The sequence below is a fragment of the Polypterus senegalus genome, chromosome 2, assembly GCF_016835505.1.
Source record: "Polypterus senegalus isolate Bchr_013 chromosome 2, ASM1683550v1, whole genome shotgun sequence".
NCBI lineage: Eukaryota > Metazoa > Chordata > Cladistia > Polypteriformes > Polypteridae > Polypterus > Polypterus senegalus.
Window position 1 is genome coordinate 43021350 of NC_053155.1, and position 20011 is coordinate 43041360.

Here is a 20011-nt window from a genome sequence, read left to right on the forward strand (position 1 = left end):
GAAGAAGTTATGTCCTGATGCGGTTGCAGCGAGGGACTTTGAAGGATTTGGTCTTGATACTGAGACCGAGATCAAGACCGAGACCAACGTGCTCGAAGTAGATCCAGTGCATGAAATCATGTCCCTCAGCAAGTCGATGGGTCTGTAGGTTGATGAGGGTGATATCAACGAGCTTGTCGAGGAACATGAGGAGGAACTCTCAACACAGGAGTTGCTTGAGCTGCAGGACATGCAACGTACGGATGCTCTGCAAGAGATCAGCAGTAGTGAGGAGGAGGTCGAGACAGAGGAAATTTTGACAAGTGAAATTAAAGAAGTGCTGGGAATGTGGGAGAAGGTTACAAGTTTCATTGAAAAGAAACATCCAGAAAAAGTGGCAACTAGTCGTTCTGCTGCAAATTTTGATGACACCTGATTGGCTCACTTCCGTAAGCTTTTAAAAAGCAGGCAAAAGCAAACGTCGTTGCATAGGTATCTTTATACTAAAACTGAAACTGCTATAAGTGAAGGTGCCGAAAGTGCAGCCAAAAAGGCAAAAACAGATGATTAGCGTAAAAAAAATCATACGTACGTAATGTTAAGTGTTAGGCTAAGTTTAAAGTTAAGAAAGTTTAATTTTTTTACAATTCATGTACGTACGTAGTTAAGAAAGTGCAATTTTAGTTTTTTTTTGATGTGAAGGTGCCGAAAATGCAGCCAGTCCTCTAGTCCTCCCTCCCTCCTTCCTTCCTCAGCCGCTCTCCGTTAACTGCAGTCGTCTACCGCCTCCCTCCCTCCTCAGCCGCTCTCCGTTAACAGCAATCGTCTGCCGCCTCCCTCCCTCCTCAGCCGCTCTCCGTTAACTGCAATTGTCTGCCGCCTCCCTTCCTCCTCAGCCGCTCTCCGTTAACGGCAATCGTATGCCGCCAAAGTAAGGTTACATTTTCTTAAGTTGGTTTATCTTTTATTTAACTATATTTACTAATAAAGTATTTTGATGTTTGTTTCTTATTTAAAAACATGTTTTTTTCCATTGTTTATGATATTTTGGTGACTTTTTGGGAGGGCTGGAGCGGATTAATCTCATTTCAATTATTTTAAATGGGGGAAATTCGTTTGGGTTACAAGCAGATCGGGTTATGAGCTCGGTTCTGGAACGGATTAAACTCGTAACTCGGGGTTCCACTGTACTGTTTTTACACTTTTTCCACTGTTTGTATTTGCAGTATTTTTGTGTTGGCACACTTCAAGGAACAAACATTTAAATCACGTTTTCCAAATGTGAAATTTAATTTGTAATATATCCTTCCATTTGCTTCTCCTTTTTTACATTTTAATTTCCTGCCTTTACAACTGAAAAAAAGTTAATAGGAAGAATATTAAAAAGGCAAGTTTACAGGGAGATATTATAGTCATGGGGAACTTTAATTATCCAAATATTAACAGGGATAACCTTGTAGATGGAGGAGCAAGATGGCAAGCTCTGTATGCCCTACTATTTCGTTGAAGGCCATGTGTATGGCAGATGTACTGGCAGGATGACGCCCAACCTCTTGCTGCACCCAAATGGTGCCACCTTTCGCCTTTACGTTCTTATGTGTAATTGGACATTTCTTGAAGGGACAACTTCTGTTCTCTTTCTCTGATATAGAACCCTCATCCTCATCTGAGTTGCCCTTTGTTATATCACGTCTTTATTTGAAAACTAACAGTATCAGATCAGGGGCAACATGAGCATGAACATGACTGAGACAATAAAAAAAAAAAACACGCTAAACTTTACAAGTACCATAAATTTGCACCGGCTGTTACAGAATCAAATCAAATGTATGTTTTTATTCTGTAATAGAATCAATAAGAGCAGCTCACTACTCAATACAGTAAATTTAGGAAGGACCCGAAATCGAACCGAAAACCTTTTGATTGAGACAGTAGTTCTTGCCTCTCCATCAGCCAAGCAGACATGTTAGCAACGTCCCCTTACCCAATTTTTTTCTTCGGTTATATTTTCGAATAAAACTTCTTTTGTTTTGTTATATTTGTATCTTTTGTGAAAGTGTTTGTTTGATATTTGGACTTCAGTCTTCACACATTAAATACTTCATGTCAGCATTTTATCATTAGTACTATAACATGCAAAAAGTTTCTGTTTTGGTTATGTGTTCAACATTTATTGCCTCCCACTTCCTGTCATCCTGCATTTGCCCAGATCATTGTAGACATGGAACACACATGAAATGCAATGCATGTGTTCCTAATAATGATATATTTACTCTAAACAATTCCAGACCTACCTCACACCCAGATAAACTGACTTAAGCTGGGAGAACCTTTTTTATGACTTGAGCTGCATCTGTGGGGGATAGCAGGCTGCTTGGTGTTGACTGACACATTTGCAAAACAAAGACACTGATGAGGAGGTGTGAAGGAATTTAAGCTGGCCCAGGATTCCAACTTTTTTTGTAGGCTTCAGAGATTCTGGTGTTAAAGGAATCCTCCCCATATCGCAGAAACACATTACAGCCTTGTGAAATACAGTAAAACCTTGGATTGTGAGTAACTTGGTCTCTGAGTGTTTTGCAAGATGAGCTAAAATTTTTAATAAATATTAACTTGATAAATGAGCGAGATCTTGCAATGCAAGTAGTACGTATATGCTTTGTCTGCTGAGTGTCACATGATCACAACTGAACCGATGGTGGTTCTTTCTCTCTCTCTGTCTTGCTGTTGGATTGTGGGTAATTGTCTCACATTCTTGGTCTTAGTTGGCGTGCCTCACTTATATAGTCAACATCCGTCCGAGCGTATACTGTGTACTATAGCATTATGACCATGTGTGTGTGTTGTAACGTGTGAGTCTCTGTCTTGCACCCCAAAACATGAAGCGGAGTCTCAGTACTTTAGCAAGTGCAGGTTAATTTTTTTATGTATTTTTACTTTATATTTTGTATTAATCATTTTTATATGAATAGTTTTGGGTTGTGGAACGAATCATCTGAGTTTCCAGTATTTCTTATGGGAAAATTTTCTTTAATAACCGAGTGTCTTGAATTGCAAATACATTTCCGGAACGAATTATGATCGCAATCCAAGGCTTCACTGTAATAATTATAACAAAATGTCTATTACTGTTGACACTTCAAACAATGGAATTCTGTTGGAACTCTGTGAGTGCAATAATATCATTTTTTTATATACTTATTGGTAGTTTGTGACCATTTGTTTTATTTTGTTTGTGGTTATCATTTCCGTTTGCATCTTTTGTTTGAGGCACGGTGGCACAGTGGTCAGTTACTGTTGGTACATAGTTTGGACTGCAGTTTCACCTACAACAAACAGTCCAGCATAGTTGGGAGACATTTCTGTAGTCCTCAGAGACAATTAAAGGCCACTCAAGACTAGTTCAGTTTATCCTCTCTTGTTGACAAATGAATTTCTCTGGAGTTTGAGTAGTTGTGGGAGATCTCCTAACTCTAGCCAAAGCAAACTCCACAGGGTATGCTAATCACTAATAATTGTATAACTAGAAGTATGTACTGTTACTGCTTTCCTCATAGCAACTGTACCTCTTTAGGTATTAAACAACTTCAGATTCAGTGCAACAATGGACTAAATGGAGTGTAGTGTCTGTGCCTCAGAAAGTTTATTATTTACTGCAGCTTTTGTTTTAATGTAAACACATACACATATAACATAAAGCTATGATAAAAAAACATAAATAGAAATATAAATAAGTAGATAATCTCTTTACAAACTTATATAATAAGTCAAGCTTACCTCTCAACAACAGCAATCTTCTAATGCCATTTGTTGCATCTGTCTCCTGCCTTCTTCACTGTTAACCCAAATAATGAGCAGTACAAAATTTGTTGTTAATACCACACCATATTTGCTTTGCAAACTTAGAGAGGGGCAGTATAGTGCCTAGGTCTGTTGCTAGGCTTGCTTTAGTTGACTTCTGATGTAAAATAGCTTTCTTTGATCCTCAGAACATTGGATCGACAAATACAGCCAGCATTTTACAGTTTAGCCTACTGCAGCTCACAAGGGCTGCTCCAGAGAATTTTAAATATTAAGTCATCTTGGGTACTTACTTCTTTTTGACAAATTTCCTTCAGCTTTTTATAAATCAATGTCAATTTATTTATATAGCACATTTAAAACAACATAGTAATGCTGCGGCCAAAGTGCTTTACAATAATAAAAGAAAAATAAAAAAATCCTGGACTTATGTAACTAAAGCTTCTTATTTTCATTTTTTTTATAAACATATACAATATATATAAAATAATTTGAATCTCCACAGGTGCATATTAGTTCTTAACGATTCCTACTTTTGTGCTCTATCCTTTTATTTTCATGGTCTGTCTTCTGGGTTACAGTATTTTTCCTGTTTGTTTAAGCCACTTGTATCTTACAAACCTTAAATTAAAAACCTAATGTTTATTGACTATGCTTGTGAATTAATATGGATTACCATATATTTTCAAGTAAAGTGCTATAAAAAGAAATTCCCAACATATACGCAACACAATATAGGTGAGCTTGTGCACCAGCTCTTAATGCAGTATTAAAATCCTTTAGAACTGCAGACATGTTTTAGCTTGATGATTTGCAAAACTCATAAACCCATATTTTATTCACAGTAGAACAAAAAAGTGAAACATTTGACTGTTTCATGAAAAATATCAGTTCATTTTTTAATTTTATTGCAGCAATACATCTCAAAAAATTTCAGATGGGAGCAACAAAAGGCTGGAAAAGTTGATAGTCAAAAGAAACAGCTGGAGGAGTATTTTGCAACTGATTTGGTTAATTGACAACAGGTTAGTAACATGATTGGGTATAAAAATAACATCTTAGAGAGGCAGAGTCTTTCAGAAGCAAATCTGGACAGAGGTTCTCTAATCTGCAAAATTGTGGAACAATTTCAGAATGATATTTCTCAACATAAAATTGCAAAGACTAAAAATATATCATTATCAATAAATACAATAAATAATATCATCAAAATATTCTGAGAATATGGAGGAATCTCTGTACATAAGGGAAAAGGCCAAAAATCAGTATTGGATGCCCGTGATCTTCAGGCCCTCAGGTGGCAATACATTAAAAAAAGGAATTATTCTGTCATGGAAATCATGGCATGGGCTCAGGGGTCACTTCTGGAAGTCATTGTCTGTGAATATCTCGCTGTCCCATTCACAAATGCAGGTTAAAGCTCTGTCGTGCAGAGAAGACGACATATATGAACATGATTCAGAAACACCGCCGTCTTCTCTGGGCCAAAGCTAATTTAAAATGGACTGAGGCAGAATGGAAGACTGTTCTGTGGTCAGACAAATCAAAATTTGATTTTCTTTTTGGAAAACATGGATGCCACATGGACTGGACTAAAGAGGAGAGGGACTATCCGACTTGTTATCCGCACTCATTTCAAAAGCCTGCATCTCTGGTATGGTGGTGCATTAGTGCCTAGGGTATTGGCAGCTAAAACATCTGGAAAGGCACCATCAATGCTGAAAGTTATATACAAGTTTTAGAGCAACATATGCTTCCATCCAGACAATGTCTTTTTCAGGGAAGGCCTTGAATATCTCAGCAAGACAATGCTAAACCTCACACTGCATCTACTACAACAGCCTGGCTTTGCAGTAGAAGGCCTGTCTGCAGTCCAGGCCTTTCACCAATTCAAAACCACTGGCCCATAACAAAATGAAAAATGTGACAAAGTTGACCCAGGGCTGTTGACCAGGTAGAATCCTATATTAGACAAGAATGGGACAACATTTCTCTCCCAAATGTCCAGCAACTCGTTTCCTCAGTTCACAGAAATTTATGGACTGTTAAAAGAAGAGGGGGTGGTAGACAGTGATAAACATGGCCCTGTCCCAACTTTTTTAGATGTGGTACTGCCATCAAATTCAAAATTATCTTTTTTCTTTCTTAAAATGATCCATTTTCTCAGTTCAATCATTTGATATGTTTTCTGTGTTGTGAATAAAATATGGGTTTATGAGATTTGAAAGTCATTGCATTCTGTTTTTATTTACATTTTACACAGTGTCCCAATGTTTTTGGAATTGGGAATGTAAGTAGGAATTGCCTGTGATAACAGTGTAAATTAATTACAATTATTTCAGTGAAAGTACACTAAAATTCCTCACTGATGCAGTATTTGGTTTTGCAGTCTCAAAACTATGAATGTAATACACAACTGACTAAATTATATTGAATCCAAATATTTTATTTATAGACTGTTATTAATGATTTTTATTTTTATTATTTTTCAGAGTGAGAAACATCCTGTTTCTAGACCTCATAATTTGTGGTGAGGCTAAAATGAGTATAACCAGTGACGAAGTCAATTTCTTGGTTTATCGCTATCTACAGGAATCTGGTAAGTGTTCTTTCTCTGTAATGCATTGTTCTTTTGTTGCAGTGGCTTGATGCCTTGGATATCTAATTCCAGTGTCTTTTAGCCGGGCGCTCCGCACAGAATACATTCACTTCATGATATTCTTGCTCTCTGAACATTTACAATGCTAAGATAAATACTTGATATAATTTTCATGATGAAATACATTAAAGCATGTATTAAACATGCACGGTGGTGTGGCGGTAGTGCTGCTCCCTCACAGTAAGGGGTCCCCAGGTGTACGTTCAGTGTAGAGACCTTGATGGCAGGTGTGACGAGGCTCCAAAAAACTGGATGTACGAATGGGTATCGCACAGGTTTAACCTAAACATTGTGTTAATGTTGGGTTCGTGATCTGGTGGTCGGAGACACGAACACAGAATTCAATGGATGTTCCTTTGAGCGTGCTTTCTTTTTTGCATGCGTACTCTGTGACGTACCAAAACCCCAGTTTCTGTCTTTCCTTTTTCTTTCTCCACATAACCAATCACCACACAATAAACGTCTTTGTGACATTAAAACTAGTTATAAACTTAGACCACGGAGTGTTCAGAAATTTAAAAAATCTTCATTATACATTTTTAATTATGCCATCCATTCAGGGTTGCACCCATCCCAGCAAGCATCATGTGCGAGGCAGGAACAAATCCTGAACAGGGCGCCAGCTCATTGCATGGTGAATACAAGCAATACATGCACACTAGCAGGGTCAATTTAGCATCACAAAACCCCACATCCTACATGACTTTGAAAGGAAACTGAAGCATGCCGAGTAAACCCACCAGAAAGACATACAAACTCAAGACTGGGAAAACCCGAGACCCTCTTTGCTGTGAGGCAGCAGTGCAACCTCCACGGCACTGTGCACCCACATGATTAGTTCATGTTTTAATGCATTTCATCATGAAAATGATCTAAAATATTTTTCTTAGAATTGTAAATGTGTTCAGGGAGCAGGAATATAATGAAATTAATGTATTCTGTGTGGTGATCCCCGCTGGCGCCTCCTCTTAGTGCAAGAGAAAGTCAGTTTAAGAAGCACGTAGCGATTAACATGGGTCGGGGAACACTTAACACAAAGCATTTAATGTGCTACATAACTTATGATGGGGTTTGAGAAAATCTAGTAAATATTAATTTTAAGATAAAGTTTAGTTTACGATGTTCTACCTTAATGACAAACTACGAGAATAAAGTCAACATGTCGACTTTAATCTCGAGGTAAACGGCGAGAATAAAGTAGAAATGTCGAGATTAAAGTGGAAATGTCGAGAATGTGTACCTGCGAGTACAAGTGCAAGTGTGAATTGAATATCCAACAGGCTCTCACTTTCCAACTCCAAAGCACTTTTAATTTTTTTCAAACATTTTACCAACATGAGCAAAAAAAGTGTTCAGAGAACAGCACTGCTCAGTTATTTTAGAAGAGAGATGTCACAAACTAATGAAGGTGCGGCGTCAACCCCTGATGTGGCAATTTCAGACAAAGACATTGCAGAGGCTGGACCATCAGGGGAAGTCTCTGCAGCACACACTCTGCCAATTGATAAATCTAAGCACCGTTTATCCAGCAAAAACAAACAATGGTTTTAGTTGGCAAATGGTCAAAAAAAATGGTATGTGGTGCTCACTGTGCATGAAATATTCAAACAAATACCCCCCGAGGAGGTTTACCTATTGTAAACGTGCCATGCACAAGAATTCGAAAAGAAAGCTTGCTGGACCATGAAAAAAGTAAAACACACATTGAGTCTTCTGCTGACCTTTTAGGAAGGCGTGTACTAGAGCTAACTGGGATCAGTCAAATTGAAAGATCTGTATCTTTGTTAAATAACTTAAATCTCCCACAAAGGCATCTCTCTGTGACATCCATGCATTGGTTGGCAAAAAAATGAGTTGCCACATACAACATTGTTTGAAAAGCTGTTGGAACACTGTAAAGAAATGGGTTGTTCCTTTTTACAACATCTCAATGTTAGTAAAAATGCACATTATACCTCTGAAAGAATATTGCAAGAGCTGCTGGATGTCTTAGCATCAGAAATAAAATCTAACATACTGAAAAATATATACGCAGAAAATTTTTTCAGTATTCTGTGTGATGAAACCACAGACCTCTCAGATGTAAAACAATTAATTATTTACAATAAATATGTTTGCTAGGTCTCTAAAGAGATCAGAATTAGTTTTGTATCAACCCACAATATAATTGATGGCAAAGCAGATACTATAACCAACACACTGAGTGAGACTATGGACACTCTAGGCTTGAAAACTGCTAATCTGGTTGGACTTGGGTCAGATGGAGCGGCTGTTATGATTGGGAAACAGAAAGGTGTTGCAAAACTGCTTAAAGATAAACGTCTGGACTCTTGGTCAACTGCCACTGTGTAAACCGTCGATTGGTCCTTGCAAGTGCCCAAGCAGCAGCTGCCGTACCTTATTTAACAAAACTGAATGACATCTTAAGGCAGCTATTCTATTTCTTCCAAAATTCTTCAGTTAGGATGGCTGGTTTAACGGAAATTCAAAATATTCTGAACATTCCCCAGATTAAGCTAAAAATGGCCAGTCATACTAGATGGCTGTCTCATGACTTTGCAGCACAGTCACTACTACAGTGTATGATTAGTGATTTCCTTGGAGGGCCCAGATCCTGGGGACTTTGATTATGGGAAAGCTGCAGAGAACTGGGCCTCTAGGAAGAAAAGAAGAATAAATATTTAACTGAAGACCACTTCTGCATATGCAAGTTGGCTTTGAAGAATATTTTAAAATTTTTCTTCATTAGGTTTCCCATACTTTTTTTTCCATTGTTTTCACTTTTCTTCCTGACAGCGACAATACTTGTGCCTCTTGGTTTATGTCATAACAATTGTTATTTAAAATTTTTGTTAGGGTTGCAGGATCCTGAATTGGATACTGTTAAATTTAATAAAAATATTCTGGCACAAGTGTCAAACTTTAAAAAAGGATGTCATATTGAGCATTGGAAAATAATTAATAATAATTAACAAATAAAAATAGTGCACATTTAATTTTCCCCACCACCAAATTTCCCTGTCCCGCCCCACCCGGCTGGAAAAAATTTCTGGGGAGAATACTGTAATCCATATATGATCCTTTGGAATCTTGGATTTTATTTACTTTGGTTTTCTTTTTCTTTTTTGCCATTTCTTTACAGTTATTTGTTGGTATTACTCTTTTAAAATATCTTTTTTTTTTTTTGGCCAGAAAGGTTGTGCAGTTTACTATAATTCTGGAAGTTCGTTCAAACCCTGAAGAAATTCTGTGTGACAATGTACTGCACTTGTTATGCTTTGCACATCTTTGTTTATTGTTTCTGCTCGTGAATGTGTTTGTGTCATGGGATGATTCTGTTTTAGTTCTGCCAGATTTTATTTAATTATTGATATCTTAAATTATGTGGAAAAGACAATTTTTTGAATAATACTTCAAATATCAAATTTTCAAGTGTGTTCAGAAATATAGTATGTAGCTGTAATAAAATTCCATCCATCGGTTTTCTGAACACCGTGCATTTCATCACCAGATTCAGAAATGTTCTTTGGGTGGGATGACAGTCAATCTCATGGCCCACTCATATACAGTCATTTTCACCAGGTCAAGTTAGTGTTACTAGTTCATATGTTTTAAAATGTGGTAAGCAACAGAGTGTCTTTAAAAAAAATATGCAGGTTAGTTGAAAATGTACAAACTGTATATACACGGTGTTCAGGCTGACAATCCAAATGTGTTTGAATCTTTTCGTAGCCATTGCCTGTATGTAGTTTGGATGCTGTCCCCATTTCTATACGTGTACTACCCCAGCCCCCTTACAGTTTTCCACATTTCAATGGAGTATATTGGCAGATTTTCACTCCAGCATCTGTTTTTCTAATATTTGCAGTGATTTAGTTATAGTACTCCTTTACACTGTATTTTGTGGTACTTGAGGAGGTTCATAAGGCGTAGCTGAGGGATGGGTAGTGTGGCAAATCGCTAGGGGGGCCTTGCCTGCCTGGGATGCCCGACAATGAAATTGTACTGAGAACTGGGAAGCAATTTAAAAAGCGCTTCCCCATGGAATAATAAAGGTGTGTATTGTGTTAAACTCATGTCTCTGCCTGCCTATGTCGGGTTAGGGCAGTGGTACGCACCTGGGCTTCATAATTGAAAATGTCCTAAAAAAGCTGTCTCCCCTGGTCCTCCCATTGTCGCGGTGCCCCGGCCAGGTATAAAATCACCCCTCCCAGGAAGCAGGAGGAAGAAGCTTGTTCATGCTCCTTTAATTTCTCTTCATGAAGAGGGATGACCTCATCACAGCAGTATGTTAAGGGAATGTTCCCTGCACAGAGGTGACACAGAGCAAAGTCACAGTCCCATATTTATAAATAATTTAATTTACATAACAGTGCTGATATTTAATCTGATTGGTTCATTAGCTCACAGACACATCTAGTAGACCTAAATAAAGGTCTAATTCTGCTGAATTCTTTGTCCTCAGTATTTGTAAGTTCAGCTCTTACCCTTCTATAGAATTCTTGTGTATGTGACAACTATCAGGTCTTACAATTACCACTTTCTTTTATCATCACCTAGAGCATTTTGTCTTCTAGTTGCTCATCCAGCCTTCATCTGATTGCTCAAGTCTTCATTCTGCGTTTAAGATAAATACTATATTTTAATGTGGAAAGCACACCAAAACACTTCACCTGAAGTAAAATTAAGGCATTGTCCCTTTGATTGCATTTTTCTGTGTCAGATTCTTTTGGGGCAGTGATGTGGATACGGGGCTATTTAATTGCATCACCAATATGCAAAAATTAACTGTTTTGAAATTACTTAAGACAATGGGGCCTCAGTTATAGTGCTTTTTTTCGGATGTCTCAGAAGTGTAATGTAACTGACTGAAAACATTTCTCTGTATGGTATTTATTTTATTTATTTTTTTCTTACTTTAGGCTAATATAGTCATCCTTTCTCTTAAACATGCCACATATAATTACCAGTGGCTAAAATATTTGCTGTAGATCAGTTCTTGCTGTTTTTTAGTGACTGACCTTGCTGATGGTCACTGGAAAACAAACCTTTGGAGAAAATTATATTATTTTGAATTTAAACACTTACTGAGTAGGAATAGTTGGAATTTGGGGTATAAATTTAATTTCACAATGTAGGACATCCTGTAAAAATAGTAGCTTCAATCAGATTTGATTTTGTACTTTTACAAAGTTTTGGAGGATTTAAATCAAAAGTAATATGCACTCAATTGTGGTTTAGTTTAATTTATTACCTACAGTATTACATAGGCCATGTATTGAACTGAATGTTTCAGGCATTGTACAGAAAAGAACACATGAAAAGAAATAATACGTTAATCAATGTACAATGTCGTAATGTTTAAAGTGGAACCCAATTACAGGCGGTATTCTGTTTAGTCTACATCTTGCTACTTCTCACCTTTTGTTTTTACTTTTACTCAACATATTAGTTGAGCAAAGGGATGCCAGTATTTATAATATAAATATTAGGGGATTTTATCACACTTGTCAACCTATTAAAGTTATTATAGCAAGAAGTCCCTTTTGAGGTGTCTTTATTAATCTTGTACAGCTAAAGAAGATTTTCCCATTTCTCCTTGCATAATTCTCTGTCTGTGCCAGGTTAGTTGGTACACAACACTGAAAAGCAATCTGTAGGTCTCACCACAGATGTTCAGGACTGACTGGGAGCCTCTCAAGGCAATCCTTTTATCATTTTAAACCACTCCGCTGTTGCTCTGGTAGTATGTTTTGGGACATTGATCTGTCTGTATTGTGCAGAATTCATCTTCCTGTCAAACCTATCCAGATAGCCAATTCATGTTGCTGTAAAACATTTCCAACATGATGCTGCCACCACGACATTTTAACTGTGAAGATGCTTACTGCCTGATATGCACTCTTAGATATTCACCACACATACCACTTAGTATTCAAAGCCAGAAATTTCTGATTTAGTCTTTTCGGAACATAAGATAGTGCTGAATAGTTACAGTTTGTTTATTTATTGTTTTTATTGGTTTTGTTTATGTTTTTGTTTCAACTGTTTGTATTTGTTCTGTATTTGCTGTTCAGCGCTCTGTGACCTTTTGTCTGTGAAGGGCACTATATAAATAAACTACTACTACTACTACTTAAAATTTGAAAGCAGAGAAAGAACTGTGTTGCTGGAAAGTTAAATTTGGAGTGTAATTGTTCATAGGATGCAAAGACACTGTGTATGTACAGATCTTTAAGTGATTTAATCCCGAATGTTTTCCAGACATTAAAAACTGCATACATTTGAGAAGGTGGAAAAATGTGCTTTTCATGCAGAGGTGCCACAGATAAAAGCTTCTTTATCTTAAAATACTTCCTACATTGGTTTCATATTCTGAGTGAGTGAAGCACAATTGGGTTGTTAGTATATTGGCGATGACTTGTATTTATCAGGGTGCAAAGCAAGTAATATAAAGAAGTACTGTAGGATTTTATTTCTATTGCAGACCAAGCCTGTGTATGTTCATCTATTTGTGTCTATGTCCAGGGTTTTTATAGCTTGTATATTTGCTGTCCAGTAATAAAATTGAAAGTTGGGTAGAGCCATGCCACCTTCTGTCTTGTGTCTTTGCTGGGTCGCCCTTTGGATACGTGGATATTTTGAATTCCAAATAAATGAGGTTATGGTTGAATCTAATTTCTTGAAAAATGATTTATTGATGAATATTGGAATGTTTTGAAATAAAAAAGCTTAGGAAGAATATTCTTCTTAGCAATGTTAATTCTTCCAGCTAAAATGAGACGAAGGGTTGACCATCTGTGCAAGTCTTGCTTAATTTTTTTCCATATAGACGGCAAAATTTTGTTGGTAAAGAGCATTATGTTTACTTGTGATGTTAACCCCTAGGTTTTTAAACCGATCTGCTATGATAAAATGGAAGGTGTCCAATCTAATATTGTGTACTTGAGAATTCACTGGAAGAGCACACTAATATTCAAATTAATTCTGAGACCAGAAATCTTTTAAAATTCTGTTAGTGCTGTTAGGACTGCAGGCACAATATTTTGTGGGTCTGATATATACAGTACTATATCATCTGCATATAGAGAACTTTTCTGTTCAACTCCTTCTCTGATAATCCCCTTTATCTCATAAGCATTTTGACAGTGAACTGCCTGTGGCTCAATGGCGATTGCAAAAAAGCAATGGCAACAAGGGACATCCTTGTCTGGTACCACGTTCTAGTTTAAAGTAGTCTGAATTAATGTTGTTAACAACAGCAGCAACAACAACATTTATTTATATAGCACATTTTCATACAAACAGTAGCTCAAAGTGCTTTACATAATAATTTTTTTATTAATCTTCATGATCTTTGGCAACAAATGCCACTATTTTACAAACTGAAGCTTCTGGACTGGTATACAGTAGTTTGATCCATCCACCAATGTTTGGGCCAAACCCAAATTTCTCCAATGTAGTAAAAAGGTAGTTCGATTCAACCATATCAAATGCTTTTTCCGCATCCAACGATAATATCATCTCCGGGGTGTTTGACTTTGAGAGTGAATATATTACATTAAACAGACGTTGAAGATTGGAAGCAAAGTGTCTACCTATAATACATCCAGTTTGGGCTTGTGATACTGTATTACCGAAGGGAGCACTTTCTCCATCCTTCTAGCTAGGACTTTGGAGAGTATCTTAATGTCATTATACGTCATTATTTAGAAGTGAAATTGGTCTGTATGATGCACATTGTAATAAGTCCTTATTTTGTTTAGGAAAGATGGTAATTAATGCTTGGCGAAAAGTTTGAGGTAGAATTTTATTGTGTCTTGCTTCTGTAAATGTTGCTAATAAAAGGGGAGCTAGCTGAATTGAGAATTTGCGTGAGTTTATAGCATCTAGTAATTCTGCCACAGGTTTATTCAATTCCTCTGCACTGAGAGTTTCCTCTGCACTGATCTATTTGTGGTATCTGTAATGCATTCAGAAATGCATTAGATTGTGTCTTGTCTTCTTTAAACTCTATAGAATATAAGGACATAGTAGTCTCTAAATGTGTGCATTATATTTCTATGGTCAATGATTTTTTTCTCTATTTTGCTGATTAGCTCTGGTACCTTCTTAGTTTACAATTTATGTCCGTGGGAAAGATATGAGATAATCTGTCCTCTTAAGAAAGCCTTCAGGGTTTCCCAGAGTATTCCTGCAGAAACCTTTGAGGATGTATTTGTCTCTAAAAAAAATAGATTTTTGGATGTAAATTCTGTATAGTTCTCGTCTGCTAATAAAAGTGGGTTAAGACGCCATCTGCAAGATGAGTATGTGGGGCATAGTGATTTTAGCTCCATGATCAGAGGAGCATGGTTGGAGACAACAATAGCGTCATACTGACAAGATTTAATCGTAGGCAAGAAATTGTTATCTACAAAGAAATAATCAATTCTTGAGTTGGAATGATGCAGTGGTGAGTAGAAGAAATATGCTCTTGAATTTGGGTTTAAAAATCTCCACAGGTCTGAAAAGTTGTGGTCCGTTACAAACTGTGTAATTGTCTTTGTAGTGTTAGATGTCTAGGTCTATATTTAAAACACAATTAAAGCCCCTAGCCATTATAAGTTTATGAGTGTTCACATTGGGAATGGATGCAAATACATTTTGGATGAAGTCCCTATCATCAACATTGGGTGCATAAATGCTTAACAAAATCACTTTACAGTTAAATAAATTACCCATGACAATCACATATCTCCCTTCAGGATCAGATATTACATCTGATACTGCAAATGAGACAATGTTCTATGTATAACTATTGCCACACCTCTAGTTTTCTTTGTTAAACTGGAATGGAATATTTGGCCAGTCTAGTCTCTGTGCATTCGAAACTGATCCTTGCTTAATAAGTGGGTGTCCTGTAAAAAATACTAATTTGGTTTTTAGACCTATTATGTGAGAGAATACTTTCTCTTTCTTTTCAGCTTAACCATGCAATCAGTATGAAATTTGAGTACAGTTCACCCCCAAAATACGTGGGGGTTACATTCCTAGAACACCCGTGAATTGTACAAAACCGCGACTTTTGGATGTGGTTAAAAAATGCCTTTTAAATGCCTATTTTTATAGTTTAAACCCTAAATACAGCACTTTAATTTCGTTGCAAACTCAGCTTAATACTTTACCTAAAAAAATTACCTTAATACATAACCTAAAAACAGAATGTAAAGGTAAACCCATTTACTGTACAGTACTGTACTGCTATGTCTCCCGCGATGCTAGAATGTAAAATACCGGTTACCGCTATACATACTGTAATTCATGCAAGCGAGTTTTCTTTGGTATGGGCAGCAGTCAATCAGCAGCAAGGAGAAATGAATAACGCTCTCGGATTGGCTACTTTCACCATCCCAACCGCGTTTCCCTCAGCGGTGGTAAAAACCCACTTATCTGGAGACACGTCACAGGGCAGCAATCAATTAGCAGGAAGGTGAAATGAATATCGCTCTCGGATTGGCTACTTTCACCATCCCAAACCGCTTTTCCCTCAGCGGTTGCTTCCTGTTCTCTCTACAGTACATTATTTCCACGAAAAAAGCCACAAAAAATTGCGGAGGATATTTGCGCTTTCCGCTAACAATTAATAGGTTCTAAGGAAAAATCCGCAAACGACTGAGTCCGCGAACTCTGAACCGCGACTTCATGGGGGGTCTACTGTATATGTTATAATTATTTGATATGTCGGGTTTATTATCCGTTTATGTTGTTCACTCAAATATTTCTTTTGTTGATTTTCTCAGTTATATATGGCCCGTTTTACAGTTTACAGATGTGAAAATACAGTATATTACAAAAAGTTTCGGGGTGGGAGAGAGAATGATTCAGTTTCCTGTTCAAAGTAATCAGCAGTTACATGTAAACCACTTTGGAGTGTGGGAATGTGGGTAATAAGGTTGTTAACCATCCATAAATGTATGTGCAGTCCACAAAAAATATGTAAATATAATATAAATGTATAATTTCATAAATACATCTGACTGCCCATTAAAAAAAACAGCAGTACTAAAAATCAATCTCTGTGTAATCCATGGATGCTCTTGGTCATTTGTACTGTGTGTGCATGTGTCAATTAAATATCTGAACAACCCATGCACAGCCAAGATGTACTGTAAGTATATGTGTTACTGCTTACATTATAACAAATAGGTTTAGGAGAGTGTAGCGAGGCACAGTGAACAAAGGTGAAGATGTTCGTGCCCACAAAATCCAGCATTGCTGTTTGTATACAGCTTGGAAGTGTTTATGCAAGGAGGAAACCCATGCAGACACTGGGAGAACATACAAACTCCATGCAGGGAGGACCTGGGAAGCAAACCCAGGTCTTCTCACTGTGAGGCAGCTGTGCTACCATTGTGCCATTATGCTGCCCCAACAGACAAATTAATAATTTAAATGCATATTGTCTACGGTGCAAAATTACTTTTTCAGTTGCTTATGGTGGTGTTAGGGATGTACGATGTCATGCTAGTACCATCAGTTACCCTGAGTTTGACTGTTCATCAGAAAACTATTAAATTACACAAATCAAAATTTTTAAGGAAAGCTCAAGTTCTTTATTTAATTTCTGACCTAGTACTGTTGCAGGCTGGAGTAACTAAACAAGGGATAACACACATGACTAAAGTAAAGTAAAGCAACAAAAAAAAAACAAGAAGAACTGAGTTCAATGAAACAAAAAATGTATCTTTGCATAAGCCACAGTATTTTGTCTGTGTTTATATTGCTGCACCTTTTTCTTTTGTCAGCTTCTTAAAGAGTTTTTTTAGTATTATTATTATTATTGCACATGCCTTAGTTCTGCCTAGTGCAGAAAATGCAGCCCATTTATCTTTAGCGTAATTTCCTGGGTGATAGAGTAATACAGTGCTTTTAGAAAATTTATAGACAGAAATGTAACCTCTATAGTAATTTGCACAGAAAAAATAAACTTTAGTTGCCAGTAAGTGATGTGCAAAAATGTTGCCATTAGCCAACTTAAAAAATATATTACAAAAGTGCTTATAAAAGAGTACGAGCCATTAAACTCAAAATAGCAAGCAGCTAATTAAGTGCAACACCAAAAGCACATGTTTGCAATTAACAAAATGCTAAAGTTTCACCTGGGAAAAGGAGAAAGGGGAAAAAGCCATTTTAGCTTTTGAGGGAATATTGAGGAAGAAGGAGTGTGATAACACTTTAATTCTGAGAAGCAGTATGTTTATAATGTATAAGCATTACCACATTTAAAAAAGAAATCATTTGTGTGTTAATTGCCTGCAGTCGTTAGAAGCCCTCAACCAACATCTACTTACACATTACCAAAAAGTTTCTTTGTTCAGATGTGCCACCTCATATATCCAAGGCAAATATCAAAGCTGATGAAGTGTCCACTTGACTGTTTCTATAAATTACTGCAAAGAAATATCAACAGGGCAGAGCAAACTAATTACGCCCCAACCCCCCCCAAGTTTCCAAAAAGAGAGATTCCATCTTCCATTAGCTCTGATCTGTTGGTAAGCCTCCTGAGAAATAAAGCATTTTAAAAATATTTATATAAACATGGTGGTGATTTCTGAGTAGGTAGTTCTTGGTAAAAGAATCCAACAGTACCCACTCCTAAATGAATTGTGCCAGGTAAGCTCTGCAACCCTAAAAATGATAGCTGATTTTACCTTTTTGTTCCTATTAATTTGGCCAAAAAAGCACTCAGTACTAATAGCTCCATTAATTTTCTTAACTATTTATGCAGCTCAAGCTCAAGACCTGGGGCCTCATGTATAACGCCGTGCGTAGAACTCGCACTATAACATGGCGTAAGCACAAAAGCCGAAATGTGCTTACGCACAGAAAAATCCAGATGCAGGAATCCGTGCGTACTCCAACTTCCACGTTCTTCCGCTACATAAATCCCGATCAGCGTGAAAAATAACGCTCGTGCACGTGCTTTATGTAACGCCCCAACTCCTCCTAGAATTACGCCTCTTTGAATATGCAAAATAATATTAATCGCCCTTAAGCGCAGCCTTCTGTGAAAAGACAATGGGAAAAGCACGGGGGAAAATATAAGTATTTCAGCGAATACCAAGTGGAGGCAAAGGAAAAACATACTATTTGTTCAAATAAACCGTGGTATAATCAACAAAAGGAAGTTGATCGAGTGACATAGCGTGTTGGAGAAACTTGAAAGCTCACATCCACAAAATTGCACAGTGCCGGAAATAAAAAAGAATCAAATATCAAAGTCGTTGTGAAAAGGTGAGTTGTAAGCCCACTGTCTGAGTGTCATATGTAAGCTTATTAGGGTACAGAGAAAAAAGGCACACGGTAGGGAAAAAGCACGAAATGTCAACTTCAATCTCGACATTTCCACTTTAATCACGTACAGTAATCCCTTGCTATATCGGGCTTTGACTTTCGCGGCTTCACTCTATCGCGGATTTTAAATGTAAGCACATCTAAATATATATCATGGATTTTTAAGCTGGTTACGCTTTCTGCGGACAATGGGTCTTTTAATTTAGGTTACATGCTTCCTCAGTTTGATTGCCCAGTTGATTTCATACAAGGGACGCTATTGGCGGATGGCTTAGAAGCTACCCAATCGGAGCATGTATTACATATTAACTAAAACTCCTCAATGCTATAAGATATGCTTCCCACGTGGCACTTGTTTTGTTTGCTTCTCTCTGTCTCTCTCACTTTCTCTGCCTGACGGAGGAGGTGTAAGCAGAGGGGGCTGTTTACACAGTGGCTGTTTGCCTCTACAAAATGCCGCTTTATCGCGGTGCTTCTGTATACTTAAAAGCACGTATTGATTTTTTGATTGTTTGCTTTTCTTAGCGAGCGCTCTCTCTGACGTTATTTGTTATTTGCTCTTCACGGTGCTCCTTTGAAGATAAGATATGTTTGCTTTCTTTTAATTGTGAGAAAGAACTGTCATCTCTGTCTTGTAATGGAGCACAGTTTAAACGTTTGACTAAAGGGTGTTATTTCATGTCTAGAGGGCTCTAATAATGTTAACAGTGTGGGAGAGTTTATAAGGGCTTAAAATATATAAAAATAACCATACAAACATATGGTTTCTACTTTGTGGATTTTCACCTATCGCGGGTAGTTGTCTGGAACGCAACCCCCGCGATCGAGGAGGGATTACTGTATTTAGAAGGTCGTAAACAGGTTTTCTATGCTCTAACTGCGAAAATATTCGATTTATAAATAAAGAATCCTACTTCGCGGAAATTCATTTATCGCGGCATTGTCTGGAACGGATTAACCGCGATAAACGAGGGTTGACTGTAGTTTATTTTGTCATTAAAGTAGAACATCATAAACTTCAACTTAAAATCGTTTAATTAACCAGTTTCTCAAATCACATCGTAATTAAAGTAGCACGTTAAATGCTTTGTTTTGTATTTGATTTTCTATGTGCTCTATGTGTGTGAATCACTACTTGCTTCTTAAACCGGCTCTCTTCCTCCAACTGGACACAGAATCCATTACATTCGTGATATTACAGCTCCCTGAATAACTAAAATACTGAGATGTATACGT

At 37.1% G+C, this 20011-nt stretch overlaps 1 protein-coding gene across 1 annotated transcript in view; it reads left to right on the forward strand.

Moving 5' to 3' along the window:
- The window catches only part of tbl1x (transducin beta like 1 X-linked), a 312413-nt gene that overhangs the window by 210133 nt on the left and 82269 nt on the right, over positions 1–20011 (forward strand). Inside the window, exon 3 of the mRNA XM_039743583.1 lies at positions 6273–6379. Within this exon, the coding sequence (XP_039599517.1) occupies positions 6322–6379 (58 nt within the window). The 5' untranslated portion in view covers positions 6273–6321. The remainder of the gene's footprint in view (positions 1–6272; positions 6380–20011) is intronic.